Source organism: Corvus moneduloides, chromosome 16 (genome assembly GCF_009650955.1).
Source record: "Corvus moneduloides isolate bCorMon1 chromosome 16, bCorMon1.pri, whole genome shotgun sequence".
NCBI lineage: Eukaryota > Metazoa > Chordata > Aves > Passeriformes > Corvidae > Corvus > Corvus moneduloides.
The window spans coordinates 12,579,117-12,597,808 of record NC_045491.1 but is presented as its reverse complement, the minus strand read 5'-3'; the positions used below and the strand labels follow the sequence as shown (position 1 = coordinate 12,597,808).

Here is an 18,692-nt window from a genome sequence, read left to right as displayed (position 1 = left end):
GGAAATTTAATACTTACAGGCTGACCCAAGTCTAACACACAACATTAATTTATGCGTTTCAGTTGTACTGAATGACAAGACTATCTGAAGCTGCCCAGGTTACTAATAATGTCCCTCTTGGTGACAGAGGTAGGGCCTGGACTGGGAGAGCAAAACAAGACCACAAGGTGCTTGTTAGTCATCTGTGCTTATCTCTCTGCAAGTAAATCCAATAAAACCTTTCATGAATCTGTCAGGACTCCCCAAGATTTAATAATGATCTGTTACAGTAGAATATATTTATCAGCAGAGGATGAGAGGTAATAAGTGTCTGTGTGGAGAGATAAGAAACAAAGTATAAAAAACCTCTAGGCAAAGATGCTCTGGGCTGTTTCTTGCTGAAAAACAAAAATTAAAATAGCTTTTTACCACACTTTCATGGGCAGTTGTAGCACAGCATAGTCCTTTCATCCTGCATCTATTCTGTCTAATAGAGTTAGAAACCCCATGGAGCTAAATGCAAGGGGGATGCTATTGACGTGTTTGCCAGCAAACATCCTGGAATAACAAATGAAACAATGTGTTTTTCAGTGCTGGGAAGGTCTGCTTTGTTTGGGGAGATGCAGAGAGGTATAGTTTGATATTATTGACAGCAGCCTGCTGCTCAGTTCGAATGATTCTTTGGGCTTTCTCCATTTCATTATTTTAGCAGGTTCTAGTTGTTTTTCCTTTTGCAGACAGGCACATTCATGAGCCTGGAGGACATACATGTTCCTGTCTCACTGATCCAGACACACAGCAAGAGTGATGGATCAGGTGCCCCTCCCTTGGAGCCAGCTCAGTCACCTCTGGCAGTGGATTTGTAACACTGCAAACCCTTGTGCTGGTCATGGCACTGAAACGAGTCAGTGCCTGTTTGCCATCCCAGCCTGGAGCTGTTTGACTTGTCTACCACAGTTACATAAGGGCTATTCAAGCATTTAGTTCTCCCTGGTGTTAGTTCCTGACTGAACCCACGGGCCAGCTCAGCTTCTGTCACACACAGCCTGACTCTTTCACAGCAGTTGGGCTTTGAGGATCCTCTCTTCCTTCACTGGGGCCTGTCTGAGGAGGTACAAGGATGAGGGAGTGTTAGGAGGAAGACCAGGCCACTTGGCCTGAAGTGAAGAGATTGGGAGAGAGATTCTGTGGGGGAGGAATATTCTGTGGGGGTACAAAAGGGTAAATTGGGGCTAATAGAAGTTTGTGTTACATAAGAGAAGATACAAAGATATTCACATACGGTAACACCAGCAACAGGATTACAAGTTCTTACAATCAATACCAGAGTTGATCCTTGAGCTTCCTAAACAATGGTCACTGTTTATAACAAAGTTCTGTGTGCTTTGGAGATTTCTAAAACACTTGATTTGCTCTCAGAGGGGGTCTCAGTGGCAGCCACAGGTGCAGTTCTCAAGGACACAGCTCTCTAGCTGAACAACAACCATTCCCATGACAGCAGATGCCATGCAGATTTAGCTGTTCTGTGTCCCAAATAGCCGCTATTATTATCTTCATAATAACTTTAACAGATTTATCAGCATGACATGCCTCTAAAACAATATGGATATTCTCTCATTTTCAGCTAAAATATTCAAAACTGAGCTTATAATTGATTTGTTAACACAGTAGCCTAATGCTTCATTGCTCAAAAAGGATAATCAGGGCTGTTGTCATTCCACTAGAATGGGGATTCAGAAGCACAATAAGCTTTTGTAACAAAATTAGCGTGGTCTGACTTCTTGAGCAATAGGGAAAATGAGGTTTCCAACTGTTTCTACAAGGAAATTTAAAAGATGATGTTAATCTCTGGTGTTGGCATTTCATACATTAGAGATCAGGCTTAAAATGAAATTTCTGGCCTCCTTTGAAGATTTTTTTTTTTTTACAGCAGATAAATTGGTTTTGCCTGTAAGCAAGCAAGTTGTCTTGTAGAATGTCAATGGGTGTAAATTAAGCACCTTCATTGCGTTAAAACTGAAGCTTAGTTTCTTAGTAAAAAGGACAAATTGTTGCATCTTTTTCCAAACAAAAGTTTGTCAAAGTAAGGAAATGGGAAGGAAAAAAAAAAAAGCTGGTCATGAGAGGAAGTGAAAAGTGCAGAACCTCCTTCTTTAGCAGGAGACAGCAATTTATCAAACCGGTTTTTTATGGTAATGCACAGATGAGATATGTAAATCTGTGACTGAGAAGAGAAGATTCCCAGCCAGGTGTCTCGGAATATGTAATGGGCTGTGGCAGGGCAGGGATTCAGGTGCTCATTAGCCCATGGGTTTTGAGTGCATGGCTGGCTGTGCAGTCAGCCTCTTCCTTCTGGTAGGACTGAGATGATCGTGCAAGAATCTGCATGTGAGGGGTGAAATCTGTATCCCGAGCCTGCAGTAACTGTGTGTGTTTATGTGGGAAAGGCTGGATAACAGTGAGGCTGAGGCATGCACACCTCAAAGTCAGGTTCAGCAGCGCCTGGCACAGGGTGTGCTCGGAGAGCACTGCAGAGCAGAGTGGTGACAAGTGCCATCCAGCTGCCACAGGTGTCAAGGAGTGCTGTCAAGCCATGGGCACAATGCTGCTGGAGACTTCTCTGTGCTGGGTGTGCCATGTGAGCTTGGTGCACCCACAGTGACGGCTCCGAACAGCAGCGCTGTGCAGGAGAGGCTGCCCTGCACCCAGACAGGCTGTGAGGGACAAAGAGCCCAGAGGTTTGTCCTGCTTCAAAAGAAGTCCTATTATTAGTTAAAAGTATACAAGTTACACAGAAACAGTCAAGCATTAAGTTATGGTTATTCTCTAGATTATGCTTTGCATTACTTTACTGAAACCAGATAGAAAGGACTGTTTTCTTTCTTTGCTCCTTTTAATTAGGTTACAGCCATCCGTCTCTGATAAAGCTTTTGCAGCAGCCACAGAACCTGGTAAGTGAATTAGAACGTTAAGCACATGAAGGAGTTCTCTCCCTCCTTGTTGTGGGCTTTCTCTTTTTTTCCTACACTGATAGTGAATGCTAATGATTCAATTTCATGTATGATAGGATCTGATTGCTTTACTTCTCACTAGATGAAAAGAGCTTTGTAGTGTTTAAGAAGACACCAAAGCCTCTGGGATGTTTTACAAAAAGCGAACATTTGGGTGATGCAAGCACTTGATATGTTTGCAGCCACATTTAAATCATAGTTCAAACATAGTGTCTCCAATTAGCCATTTTAGTAATGTTCTCTGAGTGGAGATTTTTGAGCCTGAAAGCAAGCACAAGATCTTGAGAGAGAATACAGTATCTTGGACATGGTGCCCTACATCTGGAATGCTGTGGGAAGTTTAGGGTTTTTTCAAAGTTGGGGATGGTGACTGATTCCCATCTCCTGAGTGCATTCCAGCAGAGCAATGAAATGCAGACATTTGAGCTCCCTGAGCTGATTTCGTTTATGGAATATTCATGTCTTCAGGATGAGAAATACTGCCCTTCCCAGAACTAAAATACTTCAAACCAAAAAAAAAAAAAAAAAAACACCAAAAAAAAAAAAAAAAAAAAAAAAAAAAAAACATCAAAAAAACCAACAACATACCAGGACTAGAAATGCTGGAGTTATCAAAGGCACATCTGGATATTTTGGAAGGTCTGATATTTACGAATACTTATATTAACTCATAAAGATGATTTCTGAGAAGAATATTTTCATTATAATGCAGCAGCAGGCAAAGTCAGATTTAAAAAACAAAGAAAACAAAAAAGAACAAACAAACAAAAATCCCAAAACCCATAAAAACTCAAAAAGCCCTGTTGCTGTTGGCAGTTGCTGATTTGCCCACTGGGCAAGGGCAGGTAACACTCCTGGCAGCTTGCAGTGAAGGGGCTCCTCCAAAGTCCCACACAAGTGGCACAACTTTGGTTAGTGTTAGCAAAGGGATTGGTGTTTCCCTGGAGGGACTTTTTATTTGGTTTGTCTGTAATTCTCCACAGCTATAAACACAGAATGTGCATCTGTTTGAGTCCACAGCAGCTTGATGTCAATGTTCTGTTTTTCTCAGTTCTGGGTGTCTCATTAACTACAAAAGAAAAATACACTTTTCTGCTTAATGGCAAATGTTGTCAGTTGACTGTGACAACCCATAATCAAATTCACAATAAATTTATGTCTTCTCTCTTTAACTTGATATGAAAATTTACTTCTGAACTGAGATAAAAAGTCAAGTAAGATTTCTCATAGCTACGAAACAAAAATTTGGTGTTAACCTGTCAGTAACATCCTTGCTTAGGTTTTCTTTGAAGCTCGAGTCTGTTGAAATAGTGTTTTGGAAGTAAGACACTTGAACAATTTACAAAGCTCTAGTTCATCCAATGTTCTATCTTGTGTGATACTTGGTGTTCCCTAAGAATCCTGATGAAATGTCCTTACAGGTACAGTGTGACCACTTACACCTCTTGCTGTGCCTCACACTTCTTGGAATGAATGAGGACATGTGTTGAGGAGAAAGACTGAAGGATGCTGATAAATGTGCAATCTTGAGCTGCACTGAAAATATGAGTGTTTTGGGGAGGCTGTCTGTCCCCTCTGGAGACCCATTGAGACTTAAATTATTGAAGCTCAGCCTTTAATTTCAGCCATTATTTTTCAACAAGAAAAACAACAAACAAAAGAAAAGGGCAAATGTGCTTGGTAGTTGGCAAATTTATTGACCTTGTCCTTCTCTGAGAAAATTTAATTTAAAATAAAGAGTAGCACGGTATGAATCAAATAAGATTACCCACAAAGACTAAGAGCAGTAATGAATTAATTTTAATCCATGACACAATTTAAATTAATTGCATAAATGTGACAGTCATCTCCATTAGTGGACCAGGGATGCTGAGGGGCTTTTTCCAGAGCTGCTCCTTAGAAACCCCTCTGTGGGCAACAGAAACCCCTGTGTGGGCTGTTCACTGACACCAGAAGTACCTTTCCCAAAGGTGTGAATCCTGATGTGGCCAGTTCATAGTGCCAGTGAAGGGACCTCAGGTGGTCTCTTGGCCAACCTCCTGCTCCAAGAGGGGCAGCTGTGAGATGAGACCAGGGTGCTCAGGGCTTTATCTGGGACCTAGGAAACCTCCAAGGAGAGCAGCCTGTTTCACTGCTTCACTGTTCTCTTGCAGAAAAACCTTTTCCCTTTACCCAAATCAGTACTTCTCATGCTTTGATTTACACCCATGGCTCCTCATCTTCCACTGAAGAGCCTGGCTCCACCTTCCCAGTGTTCCAAAATGGTCTGTCTTGAAGCTCAGTAAGGATAAGAATGCTGCTGCCCTAATTGAATTTAGCTACTCAAACTGAAAGCAAGTAATAAAGATTTTTAAGCATATTTCCTGTGTATAAGGAAAATGCAGATTGAGCAACTAAAATGGCAATATTGAAGAGAAAATGTCAGTATGAGTTAGCATGCACCTTTCCTAAGGTGTCCTGCAAGAATAAAGTAGTAAGGATTAGACAGAAAAACATATGCTAAGGCAGGAATATTAATCCCTATCTCAAAACTACTTGTGCCATGATACAGATTTCTGCCTGGTATTTATAACTAGAATAAAATGTAATTGCTTTGATGTCAACATACTTTCCTTGGGATAGTAAGACCTAACAATTCCTCTTCCTTTGTCTTTTTAGAGCACTTTTATCAACAGACCTGCCCTAGGAATTTTACCTCCAGAGAACTTTACAGAAAAACTGAAGGAGTCTTTGCTCTCAGTAAGTTTGAGATACCAGTGGACTGATCACTATTATTATCACAATTATTATCACTTTGCACTACACTTGTGCTCAATATTTCAGAGTAATTTTGTGTCTTTGTTGACAGGTGGCTCCTAAGGGTCTGTCACAGGTGATGACCATGTCCTGTGGATCCTGCTCTAATGAAAATGCCTTTAAAGCAATATTCATGTGGTACAGAGTAAGTAAAACATTAAGATGTTTTTGTAGGTTTAGATGTAGAAATGAGTATTTATTCATCATCAGAATTGTTATTGTAAAACAAAGTGGGGCTTGGAGGTTGTCTTGCTCACGATGTTCTTTATATTCAATCTAGTATAAAATCTTAATTAAAATGTTTTTGTCTAAGCTTTTACTTTATATTGACACAACTTCAGAAGTTATAAAGAAAAGGAAATAAAGAAAAATGCAGATTGCAGTCAGCATGTGAAAGCCATAGTCAGGGTCTTTCTTGACTCCAGTCTTGAATACCAGCATTACTGGTTTGTGGTTCAGCCATAAATGCATTGGTTACAACTACAGGAACACTCATGTTGGGTTGTTTGGGTTTTTTGCAGAACAAGGAGAGGGGCCATAATAATGTCACAAAAGAAGAACTGGAATCTTGCATGATTAATCAGGTAATGTTTGTTCATTATCACACCTTCAGATGTACCCCTGGTTTGGCTTGTAATGGAAGATTGGGAGGAAAAGTTTGGTTGGCTACATGTGAAGTGGAATCTCGGCTTTGTAAATTTAGGACATGGTGAAATACAGACTGCTCCCAACAAATATCAGCGTGTCATCAGGAGTGCACGGGGGCCCAGCACAGGGCAGCCCCAGCCTCTCCTCGCTGAGCCCCCACAGCCCCAATACTACCCCCAGGCACAGCCACCCAATAAAAAGCTGCTCCTAATTTGTGTAAAAAGGGGTGATTGTGCTGATGGCTCAGCCTTGTGTGAGCTCACCTGTGCAGTGATGTCAGGCCACAGCATGAAACACCAAGGACTCCTCAGTGCCGGGCTTTGGGAGCTGGGGCAGGCTTTAGGGTGTGACCAATGTACTTGTTAAAGGGAGGGCTGTAACAGTTCGTGGTGCCTGATGGAAAAGGAGCTCAGGGGGCAGTGAGGGGGTGTGTGAGCCCCTCGCTGACCCCACTGTGTGCTCTGCTTGCAGCCCCCTGGCTGCCCCGACTACGCCATGCTCTCCTTCATGGGCGGCTTCCACGGCAGGACCCTGGGTAAGCTGTCCCTTGTCCCCCCCTCAGCCACTGCAGGGACCCCCAGCTCACTGTGCTTGTCCTCAGACACACAGTACCAGTGGAGACAATAGAGATTCATTAACATTTACCTTGGAAGCCCCACTAGCACTGAAACAGAATGTTTGAGTGACAGTCAGAATTGATTTTATATTTTTTGAAAAACTCTTTTCAGACGGGCTCTTATTTTCATTCTGAATCTGCAGTTTCCTGTCTATACTCGTGAAAATCTAACTCCTGGGGTAAAATCCCCACAAACATGCTGTCACTCACTTTTACTGGCTTATATCAGCTCAGTCCCTGTTCTAAGCATCTTACCTGAGAGTGCTGCAACTGTGAACTTTGTGAGCAGTTGTCTTTGGAGGGTTGAAACCCACCTTGTCTGAGCAACCTGTTGAGACTGACAGAGGTTCTCCTGCTTTTCTGGAACAGTGCATGTGGAAACTGATGCTTAAAATCTACAGCAATCCATTTAAGCCTGACTAAATCCAATTACCCAGTATTTCAGAAGACAGTAAAAACACAGCATTTAATAGAGTTCTATAGTCGGGCCATTTTTCACTCTTGGTAGCTTTTTTCTTGTATTGTTCCTAGATAGGTATTGTTTTAATTTTTCCCTCTCTGGATTTAGGTTGCTTAGCTACAACTCACTCTAAAGCAATTCACAAACTGGACATTCCCTCACTGGACTGGCCTATTGCTCCATTTCCAAGGCTAAAGTATCCCCTGGAAGACTTTGTGAAAGAGAATCAACAGGAAGAAGCCCGTTGTTTAGAGGAGGTAAAAAATTCACTGGCAGCTTTCTGTTGTTTTCGATTTGAAATAATGAATAGTGTTGGTAGGATTAGTGCTTTTCACTGAAAGAATGTTTTCAGGGATTGGAACAGCCTGTGATTGGACCAGCATTCACTGTTGTTTACAGTCAGACCTTTCTCCCTGCCAGCTTACTGGGAATACAGGGCTGCATGAGTGATACCAAAGTGAAATTTCACCTCAGAACTTCGTTGTATCACAATGAACTTGTCTCCCAGCTCTTGCCAAGGGGCCATGGACTGAGAGAGAGCACAATGTGGATAACCCTCTCTGCAGAGAGAACCTCCAACACTAATTCAGCCTTTTCACCTTTCAGTGGCAGCCTCTGGCATAAAGCTCTGATCATGCAGGGATGGACCTGCGAGTCCACTTAGCCAAACCTGCCTCACTTCAGAGAACACAGAAAGCACAGCAAATGGCTTCCCTGGGGCTGCTCCAGGGTAGCTTTGGTGGGAGAAATGCAATGCTGGGAGCCATTATTTTAACAAAAAACAAACCAAAAAGCCAAACGTTTTCTTAGCAAGTCTGTGCTTGGCTTACTGGCCCCCTTTGGAAACCATTGCTTTGCACAGCCTGCAGAGGATGTGGCCCTGAGAGTTGTGAGGAGGATTTCAAGCACGAACGCAACACTAATTGCAGCAACTGGCACTATGAGGTTAATGAGAATTATCTATCAGCCCCTTACAACAACAGGATTTCTGCACTATTTCATCTGATTAATTTTAACATATCTGAAGTGAGTGACTGGAAAAAGTAAATTTTCCAGATTACCTTTTCTAATATGTTAGCAGAGTTTTGGTTTCTCACACAAAAATCTATCCCCTTCCATATCACTTAGGTGGAATGACAGCAGTGGCACAGTGAGCTGCAGTAGTGCTCACCACACTGCCAGCTGAACCTGGCTAGAGCTTTCACAGCACTGTAGATAAATGTGCAGCTAGTTACAGTGTGGTTAGGACATGATTTAAACCCATTCAGGAACAAGAAGGCAGTCTTAAATGCTGGAGGAACCACTTGTTAATCCTTTGTGCTTCTGGTACCTTTAGAGCCAGGAATGTCTATGCAAAGTTGAAGTTCTGCTGAGATTTAATCTTGCTGGGAGGAAATGTGCAAATGTTCTGGAAGGAGAACGTACCATAAATGTTTGTTTTACAGGTGGAAGACCTGATTGTAAAGTACAGGAAAAAGAAGAAGATTGTGGCTGGAATCATTGTGGAACCGATACAGTCAGAGGGTGGGGACAATCATGCTTCAGATGACTTCTTCAGAAAGCTACGAGATATTGCCAGAAAGGTAATAAAACATTTCTCTGTGCACTCCGTGGTAGCTAAACATGCACCCACACATTCTGGGTGTCCCCAGAGGCTTTGCCCTGCCCCAGGCTCTTGGAGGGCTTCACAGGCCTCCTTAGCAGCAGTCAGGGTAGTTATGTACCACATACAAGCAATGCCTGCTCTCTTCCATTTGATCCACACCTAATGGTTTCCTCAGTCCAATAAATTATCTTCTAATTTGAGAGTTATAGAGAAATAACTCTGATTCATTAGCTACGAATTTTTTGGGTGTGTTCTTTAAATGATAATGCTAGTTGGTTGAGGAGGTTCAATTTCTGAAGAAGCGGATTGTGAAAAGTATAAATTTTTAATGACATGTTTTTAATTGCAAACAAAAAAAAAGCTGAAACACAACTTAAGTCTGGCCATAGTGCTGATGTTCCAATAAAACAATGAAAAGGACAGATGTCTTGGTACTTGGAATATAAAGTTACCTATTTAGAAGCTATGACCTTCAGTAATACCTACTCCATGCTTTTTTTCATCCTCAAAACATCTGTGTGCTGAAGAGATGCTGCCAAAAGTACTTAACCATTGTTTTTAAACACAGTATTGTGATGTAGCTTGCTCTCCCTGTCACAAAGTTTGTACAAAATAGTCCTTCACATAAAAACCCCACACTGCCAGCTCACATGAGTCTCTCTTTCAGGAGACTTGTCTGAAAAGGCAGCTTTTCATGCCCCCTAAACTGAACAGCTCATGCTGCTGGTATTGCCTCTGTGCAATGTCCTACTCAGACTGGTGGCAGAGGCTTCATATTTAAAACAAAGCCCCTAGAAATGACACTCTGCTTCCCTCAGGGGCTTTGAAAATGCCACCTCTGCTCCTCCCAGATGTTTTCAGGTATCCTCTAGAAATGCTCAAGACTATATAAAAACATGTACTTCGTGAGTATAGGTAGAAAACAAGTTTCTAGTGCCTTCCTGAAAAAACAGCTGGATTTTTAACTGTGAAATCTAACACACTGTGAGTGGCATTGATGGAGGGATTGAGGAGGGAAGGTTGGGGCAGTGAAGGGAGAGGAGGAAGGGGTGTTGCCTGTGAGTAGCTTGTGTTTATGTGTTCACTAAGGGAGGTGTTTCTGTTTTGGGAAGGAGGGCTCACATTCCCTGCTCCTCACATCTGTCTCTGCAGCATGGCTGTGCTTTCCTGGTGGACGAGGTGCAGACGGGAGGCGGCTGCACTGGGAAATTCTGGGCACACGAGCACTGGGGCCTGGATGACCCAGCTGATGTGGTAACATTCAGTAAGAAGATGATGACAGGAGGATTTTTCCACAAAGAGGAGTTCAGGCCAAATGCTGTAAGATTTTCAATGAAACTTGAGCTCTGTGCTAGTTGGTGACCCCCTGAGGAATGACTGTGACATGCATAGAAGGGACAAGGTTTCCTTCAGCAGTGCAGGTCCAGCTGGATGGGGCTGCTGTTTTACAGAAACTTGCTGTGTGCTCACACAACAATTGTCATCACCTCTTCACTTTTATTCCAGTTGTTGTCAGTCACCAAGGTGATCAAGCTGGTTGGGGGGGAGAGGAGAACTGAGTTTAACCTAATGGAACAAAGCTTCAGTACAAAATCCAGCCACAAACTCACTCCTTGTCCTGTAGGGCAACTTGGGAACTTCAGAGCCTATATGTCAGCATTAGAGATTTTGTCAGCAAGATTTCTTCTTTGCACTAATGACATTTTAGATGTAATAAATGGAAAAAAAGTAGAATTAAGGGGAAGAACATAAATCTTGATGTAAAAGCCTGTATAGATGATGGTTAGTTCCTGTCATCTATAGCTGCGTTTCAATGAGACGTCAGAGCAGCAAGGCGGAGTGCAGTAAATGAGAAGCATGAAGTAGTCACCCCGTGTTTCAGCTCAGCAGGGCAGTGGGATTTTGCTTTACAGGATAAAAAACAGGGGGGTTGGTGAGATTAGTGCATGCCTTTTCATACACCACGTTTGCATTGCCAGTGTGATGCCTTGCTTTTCTTAATTTACAGTGATTTGCCTGTTAACATGTTCCACAACTCTTTTTCCACCCTTTCCCAAGCCCTATCGGATTTTTAACACCTGGCTTGGAGATCCATCCAAGAACCTTATGCTTGCTGAAGTCATTAAGGTTATTAAAACAGAAGACCTTCTAAACAATGCAACCCATGCTGGGAAAGCACTGCTGACTGGGCTGCTGGATTTGCAGGTAAACATCTGGAAGGATTGTAGATAAGAAGGAGAAATTTCCTGATGAGGTAGGATCTTACCTCATCCATTTTAAACACTTGGACTGAGGAACTCCAGCTGGGGTCTAGACCATTATAATAACTTCAACATGAGCCTGAATAACTGTGTCATTTGGAATTGAAGTCAACTTTCTTTTACTTACTTAAACATGCTGGGTTTATATAGCTTAATCCAGTATAAAGGGTAGTTCCCAAAATACCTTAAGGTATGAACTGCAGCTAATTAAATTACTTCGTAGAAGGTTTTGTTACCATAAGCAGCTGGTATTTAATTGTCCTAAAGTTCTTTTTCAAGGAAGATGCTTTCATATTTTTTCCTATTCTGCTGGGCTGTTGAAATAAGAAAATTGTATCTTTCCCTCCCTTGTTTAAGGGAAATTCCTGACAGCTTCTACTATGGAGCTCTACAGTCAGGCATTTAAGCATAGGCTTGTGGTGCTCACCTCCCAAAGGCATTTTGCACAGGACAATCCCAGACACAGTCTCTGCTCTCTCCACAGCTTTAAGACATAGCAGGCAGAAGAACAGAAAATACTATAATCTCATACTTTGGAGGGCCAGAATACAACTAGTTCTATCCAAAAGATTGCTCTTCCAAACGATGAGGATTGTAATTGAGAGTAGGTGATGCAGATGCTACTGGCAGGTGTCTCAGTGCAGGGTAAGAATGAGCTGGTTTCTAGCCCCAGTGCAGATGATTTATGCTCAGGTTTTCCTGGAGTCCACTGTAGATGTAAGTAAGGTGTGTTAGGCTCGTTCCAAAGAATATTCTACTTGACCCAGCTGATGGGCCAGATTCATTCTCCCTCCCTGCTTTGTGTTGGGCTCTGCAGGCTGAGCAGGACGTGAGGCTGTGTGAGGCTCCACTCCAGCGGAACGAGGAGGCATCAGGGTTTCCACCTGGCAGAGCCAGGCTTGCCACCAGATGCCCTCTGTTGCAGCACCTGCCATGTGCTTGTCTCTCCTCTCTCTGCAGGCTCGTTACCCCCATCTCATCAGCAGAGTGAGAGGAAGAGGAACCTTCTGTTCGTTTGACACTCCAAATGATGCAACTAGAAACAAGTTAATTACAATAGCCAGAAACAAAGGTAAGAAACTTTGCATGTGTGGATGAGCTTCATGTGACAAACAGTAGCACAGGTAATGCTTTACATTTTCCTTTTCATATGGTGCATGTGTATTTCAGTATCAGAGGACAGCAGTGAAATGACAAAGTTGTGGTTAGACTTCTCTGGAAATAGTGTTGTCAGAGATCTGAGAGCAGTCTGTTGCATGATGTGTGCATTTACCAGTCTCTACAGGTCTGAGGTTACTGGAAGAGATCTGTGTAGGGCACGAGTTTTTGTGACATCAATTTCATAGTCCTCTGCAGTGACCTTAGGTGCCCATGGACATGGTTTACTTCTAGAAACAGGAAAGTTAGAAGAAAGTTAATGTCACTCAGGAAAACACAGGGAGGAGAACTGTGAATTCTATAAATACGTAATTCCTATACCTAGGAATACCTAATGATGAAGTATGAGTGCCTAAAATGGGCACAGATCTAAAGTGGCATCCCTCTTTTCCCACAGAACTATTACCAGCTGCAGACAGGCCCAGGTATCAGGAGGGGAACCTTGGTATCTACACCTAACATTCTCTTTGAATTTAAGTGTGTGGGCCTTGTGTTTGCTGCTGTCTGGTTTTGCTGTTACTCCTATCTCTTGAAAGAAGCAGCCAGAGTGCATCTAAACTGTGGTGAAACCAAAATTTTAGAGTGTAAAAGACACCATTTTTTTTCTTGGAAACTAAGCCAACAGGGAGACAAGGCAAGTGGTTTGTTGTGGGTAAACCAAGGCTCTGCTTTGAGGCAGGGTAAGCTCAGCTTAGTAATATGGGTTCTCATTGCTCAGACATTTCCAAGAACTGATTTTGGGCTAAAAAGTACATTTAAAGCACTGCAGGCAGCGGTTTGCTGGCACTGAGGCATTTTAACTTTTTGTCATTAGAAATGAATTAGTTTACAAACCAAATTGTAAAGAAACCTCCTGTGTCTTGTTGTGGGACCGAGATACTTAACCAGCAGAGTACTGCAGCTCTGAAATCTCAGATGCTGCTTGATCTCTGTGCTGGATGGATTCTTTCCATTGCTGTCAGGATTAGTCCCAATACTCCAAGTGTTTATATAACAGCTCTAGGCACACACCCACACACACCCACAGTGTCATTCTAAGCTGCTGTGAAGCTTGAGGCCATTCACACCACAATGCGCTGTATCATGGTGTGGCTAGCAGGATGTGGGGAACTTCTGCTGGCCCACCACAGTGAGGTTATCCTCATTCAGAGACCTGAATTTTTCTGGACATTTGGCAAACATGGAAATGACTTGAAGACCTATTCTGTGCTCATTTCAGGTGTTGTTCTGGGAGGCTGTGGAGACAGATCCATTCGTTTTCGTCCAACACTGATCTTCAAGGATCACCACGCGCACCTCTTCCTGAACATTTTCAGTGACATCCTAGCAAACTTCAAGTAAAAAGCAGTTCCCTCGCACTGAACAGCTGATTATGAAATTAGTTTGCATTAATTCATGTCTTCTCTACTTACAAGATAAGTGTAAAGTCATAAACTGAGGTTTGTGTTCTGTCTGTAATCCTGCCCAAGGCAAGCTGCTCCATGCACACGTGCCTCAGGCAGAGCATTGGCACTGGTCACCAGCAGGTACATGCAGCTGTCCCTCACTGTGCATTCCCTAGAAAATGTGGCCTGATGCACTCCCTAGAACCTCCCTCTTCTGGCCTGGGCCATGTTAACTGCAGAGTCCTCCCTACAGCCATGTCCCTGACTCTCCACTGTCTGAACAGGACCTGGTACAGTCTGTTTCCACAGGTGACCCTGGTAGATTTGTGTCCAGAAGCAACAACAACTGTGGCCAAACACGCAGAGCCACACGCCTGCCACACAGAGAGTGCCATTCTCTAATGGCAGCTGGAATAAAATCAGTGTTTCAAGGAAAGCTCTACTTTCCACCACTGCCAAGCACAGTATTTTAAAGAATAATTTCCAGCTTTATTCCCTCGAGTACAGGCATCTGCCACACCAACTGCATCAGGGCACTGTCAGCTCTGCCCAGCCTGCACTCACTGCTTCGGGGGCACTGGTGCCCTCAGCCACACCTGCAGTGCTGCAAGTGGCACTGAAGCCCTTGTCCTTTTGTCCTCATCATGGATGAGTTTTAAAACTTTTGACTTCTCTTACAAGCAGACTTGTACAGAGAAAACTCTACCCTGAAGTATGTAATTTGACAAAGCTTAGAGAACCATGCAAAGCACATTCTTCCACTTCTGCCAGCAGTCTAGAACGATTCCAGATTATTTTACTATTTGCCCAGAACACACAATAGCCATTAATTTATCTATTACAACTTCTACACGAATACTTGAGGTATTTTGTAAAACTAAAGCAGAAGTGCTTTATCTTAGCCATTATCTGGTATCAGAGCCACTACAGTGAAGGCCTAGTCCTGACTGCACATTTATAATGCAAAGTAATTCTATTTTTGTTCTAATAGTATATTCTAAGTCATCAATACTTCAGAGATCTTCTAGAAAGCCACAGGATCAAAAAATGTGTCAACAGTTCATTAATTTGTTTCTCTTCAGAGAATTGTTTTGGACGTCTCTTTACTGTTTGCTGAAGGCTGACTTGAACTAGATCTGGTGCCTTTCTTTTTCTTGGTGAGCATCTGGATTTTGTTTACTAAGTTTAACTTTTTGTTGTGCACCAAAAACAGGGACCACAATGGACTTTACAGTTGCCCTATCAGGACCTGACCACAATTTTTAAGTACATAATAAGAGACAGAGAAGTTAAAAGATTTACATGTTTAATACAGCTACCAAAATGTGAAAAGGTTCCTTACCTGCTTTGAGAAGCGTTAATCATGGTTTTCCCATTTTGAAGTACTGGTATGGGAAACTCAAGCATAGTCACTTCTGCCAGCTTTAAACCCAGTGGGATTTCTGTAAACCTCTGCAGAAAGCAGAACTCTGGTACCAGCTGGGCAGAACCTGAGCAGGTTTTTGAACAGAGGTTGTAGAAATCTGGGGGAAGGACCGGTAAAAATTGGTGTTCAACAAAACCTCATTGTCATCGCTGTCCTCGTAAGCATATTATCAGCAAAAGGAAAGTCAAACCAAGAACTGGATTTGACAGCATTTTGGGAATTAGTTTGTTCAACATATCAGTGCAGTAGTTTTAGTGAATGTCTCTAGCAAGTCTTGTACTTTTACAGAAGCAAAGGTCCAGTAATTTGAAGTCTTACCACGTCTTCACTTTTATTATAACTACTCTAGGTGTTTTTATAATTTTTACTGACACTCAGTAACTGTATAATTGTGTACAACATGTTGATGAAATCGTTAGAGAATACATAGAAAGCACTGCAGCTGAAGCATATAAAGTTAATATTGTTTACAGCATACTGTGGACAGTGCCAAATAAATGTTTAAACAAATACTTAAGTACACTTCATGGTGTAACTAGTAACTGTACACAGATTCATAACAAATGACATCAATCGTGTAATCAATATTCTTAAATAAAATATTTATAATTGAACTTCTCCAGGGCTTTTCATTTTGCACCCAGTACATGCCTAAACTGAACAATGAGTGTGTACTAAATACATCTTGATGAATATAAACCTCCAAAAAACACAGTGTACCTGTACAGCCCACTGTACTTTGCTGCCATGGCGTTTACACCAAGGAACATTTGGATTTCTTTTGATATTGCCGTGCCACACAGTATCAGCCACAATTTAAACTTGCAGAACCCCATTAGGAAAACCTCAACATGAATAAATAGTAGTTCAGGGTTACCCTGTGGCACTTAAGTGGCAATTTTACTTACCTGCCTCTGCTGATCCACCAAGAAACAGAGGTTTCACTTCACATGAGGAAGAAATAAGGGAAAGAACACTCCAGATTATTGGTGAGGGTCAGTTTATTTGCCAGTTTCAAATGAAATAAGAGCTAGAAGAGTGGTGTGAGGAGTTACCTTGCTTCTGACAGTTCAAAAAATGCGTTACGTGTTATAGGTGATAAGTTTGGTTCTTTCTTGGGTTTAAATTCCTCATTTCTACTGAGGTTTTGGAAAAGGAAGAATCATACCAGTACCATGAAATAAAACCACAATCCTTCACAGACACAGGTGCTGCATTTCCCATTCCAATGAAGAATGGCAATTTCTGTAAAAGGCTCCTGAAATAGTGTCCCAGCCTTTAACTTAACAGCTGAGCTGCCAGTGTCTCTTGGAGCACACACCCTTGTTTTGCCCAGTTCCACTCCCATCCTGGAGGGCCCTCCTGAGGCCAGGACACCCCCCATGCCTCCCCAGTTCCCTCAGCTGCATTAACACATAAGCATGTCTTTCTCTGACATTCAGCAGTACTCATCATATGGATGTACCAGACCAGCTTTAATTTCCAGAGCCTTCCCAGCCAACCTGAAATTGGCTAAAAGAAATGGAGTTTGCAGTGAGGATGCTCTGGCAGCTCCTGCATTTCATTTCAAGAGTTTTTTCATGTTTCAAAACAACCGAAGAGGCCAACTGAAACAAACAGTCAGGGTCAGCCCCAGTACTTTGGCCTCCTACGGCACATTACTGAATCTGACATGGAACAGACACTCCTCACACCTTTAATCCAGTGGGCTGTGCTTTACCACTGTGACTTTCTACACTGAGTGCACTTAGAGCAGGCTTTGCACAGGAAAAGGACAGAGATGTAGTTTGGTAAACTACCTAAACCTCATGGAACAATGAACATGCATCATAGAAAAACACTGGAAATGAGGTGCTGTGTCACACACGTTCTCCAAATATTTGAGTAAACTTCTGTCTGTCTACAATCTGGCCATACTTAATTGTAAAATACAAAGTATCTGTACTGTTAGACCGTTTGAACTGGAGAAGTAGCTCCTCCTTGGTATCTCCAACTTCATCCAAAGTCACCACTGTCTCTATGGGACAGTAAATGTCATTACGTCTTCCCCAAAATGTCAAGTGGGCCACTCTGACAGTTTGGCCGGTTTCACTTAAGTAGATTAAGCCAATAATTCTTCTGAAAAAGTAGCTCATACCATACAACATTACCCCAGCAAAGACGGCGATGCCAGTTGTATAGAAGAGGATATTCTGAGACACGTGGCCCTGCAGGTAGAGGTAGCAGATGGGAGGCAGCATGACCATGGAGGTGGCAGTCTGCAACAGCTTCAGTCTCGACAGGACCCTGCAGTACTTTATCCCTGGGAACCTGTAGACCAGTTTGAATTCTTCTGTCCTCCTATCCACAGCCTTCTGTTGGACCACAGCAGCAGGGGCCGAATGGGACAGACACACAGACGGCTCTCGCGGTCTCCTGATGTAATTACTGACACCATGAATCCGCTGGGTTTGTGACTGCAAACACTCCCATGAACCAAAAATCCAGGGTGGGCGAGCATCTTCCCTTCTCCATGACCTTATCCAGAGCTCCTTCTGTAGACATCTCCCAAAAGCTCGTGCCGTGCAGACTTTAGTTCTAACTGTGCAGAGCCAAGCCTGTAGGGAAAGAGTCCCACAGGTCATCATTTGAGTCCTCTTTAAAACCCAATCAGTGAGCTCAGAGTTGGTCCCCCAGGCACCTACAGACAGTAGAGCACAAGCCCCAGCTCACTGCAACCTTAAACCAGTGTTCTGACACGAAACTGATGTTTGTGTTCCCATCCCTCCCTGCAGAGGGTGAGGGAAAACTCTGCTAACACAACTGGTATCGGTCAGCTCAATGACCGACCCTTGCACACCCCGTGCCTGTCGCTGTCTGAGCAATACCACAGTGAAAGCTGCCTCTACCTACTGAAATCGGCGACTCGTTAAATAACCACTTAAACAGCAATTTTAGGGAAACAGAAAAAAAAAAAGTATACTAAGCATGGCAAAGGGGAGGACAGCGCGCGCTAGGCCGAAAGAGGGAGCAGACGCTGGGAACGCGCAGAACTGAAGAGAAAAGGCAGGAAGAGAAGTTCCGCGCTGCCCCCGCCGTGCTGCAACACACGCGGGCACGCGTCTGGGCAAGGACCCGTCACCGAGCGGCCCGCGACGGGATGGGGACAGGGATGGAGAAAGGGGACGGGAAGGAGATAGGGAAAAGGGCGAAGGAGGGGAGAAGGAGGGGAGAAGGAGGGGAGAAGGAGGGGAGAAGGAGGGGAGAAGGAGGGGAACAGAGAGCGGCCCACCGCAGCAGCCGCAGCCCTCAGCGCCGCCATGGCCCCGCCGCCTCAGCGCAGCCGCGCCACCGCCCCGCCCCGCCC

General features: G+C 43.3%; 2 protein-coding genes across 5 annotated transcripts in view; one reads left to right on the top strand and one right to left on the bottom strand.

Moving 5' to 3' along the window:
• Positions 1-15,964, top strand: part of ABAT (4-aminobutyrate aminotransferase) — a 50,803-nt gene extending 34,839 nt beyond the window's left edge. For all 4 annotated transcript variants that reach the window (XM_032125892.1, XM_032125893.1, XM_032125891.1 and 1 more), the window contains exons 6-16: positions 2,881-2,930; positions 5,649-5,729; positions 5,839-5,931; positions 6,308-6,370; positions 6,906-6,969; positions 7,619-7,767; positions 8,956-9,093; positions 10,269-10,436; positions 11,175-11,321; positions 12,338-12,449; positions 13,755-15,964. In XM_032125892.1, the coding sequence (XP_031981783.1) occupies positions 2,881-2,930; positions 5,649-5,729; positions 5,839-5,931; positions 6,308-6,370; positions 6,906-6,969; positions 7,619-7,767; positions 8,956-9,093; positions 10,269-10,436; positions 11,175-11,321; positions 12,338-12,449; positions 13,755-13,876 (1,187 nt within the window). In that variant the 3' untranslated portion in view covers positions 13,877-15,964. The remainder of the gene's footprint in view (positions 1-2,880; positions 2,931-5,648; positions 5,730-5,838; positions 5,932-6,307; positions 6,371-6,905; positions 6,970-7,618; positions 7,768-8,955; positions 9,094-10,268; positions 10,437-11,174; positions 11,322-12,337; positions 12,450-13,754) is intronic.
• Positions 15,965-16,329: 365 nt separating this feature from the next.
• Positions 16,330-18,673, bottom strand: TMEM186 (transmembrane protein 186). The gene is made up of 2 exons (XM_032125894.1): positions 18,618-18,673; positions 16,330-17,943 (listed from the first exon to the last, which is right to left on the bottom strand). Exons 1-2 carry the CDS (start codon positions 18,645-18,647, stop codon positions 17,206-17,208), a joined length of 768 nt encoding a protein of 255 aa, XP_031981785.1. The 5' UTR covers positions 18,648-18,673; the 3' UTR covers positions 16,330-17,205.
• Positions 18,674-18,692: the final 19 nt, after the last annotated feature.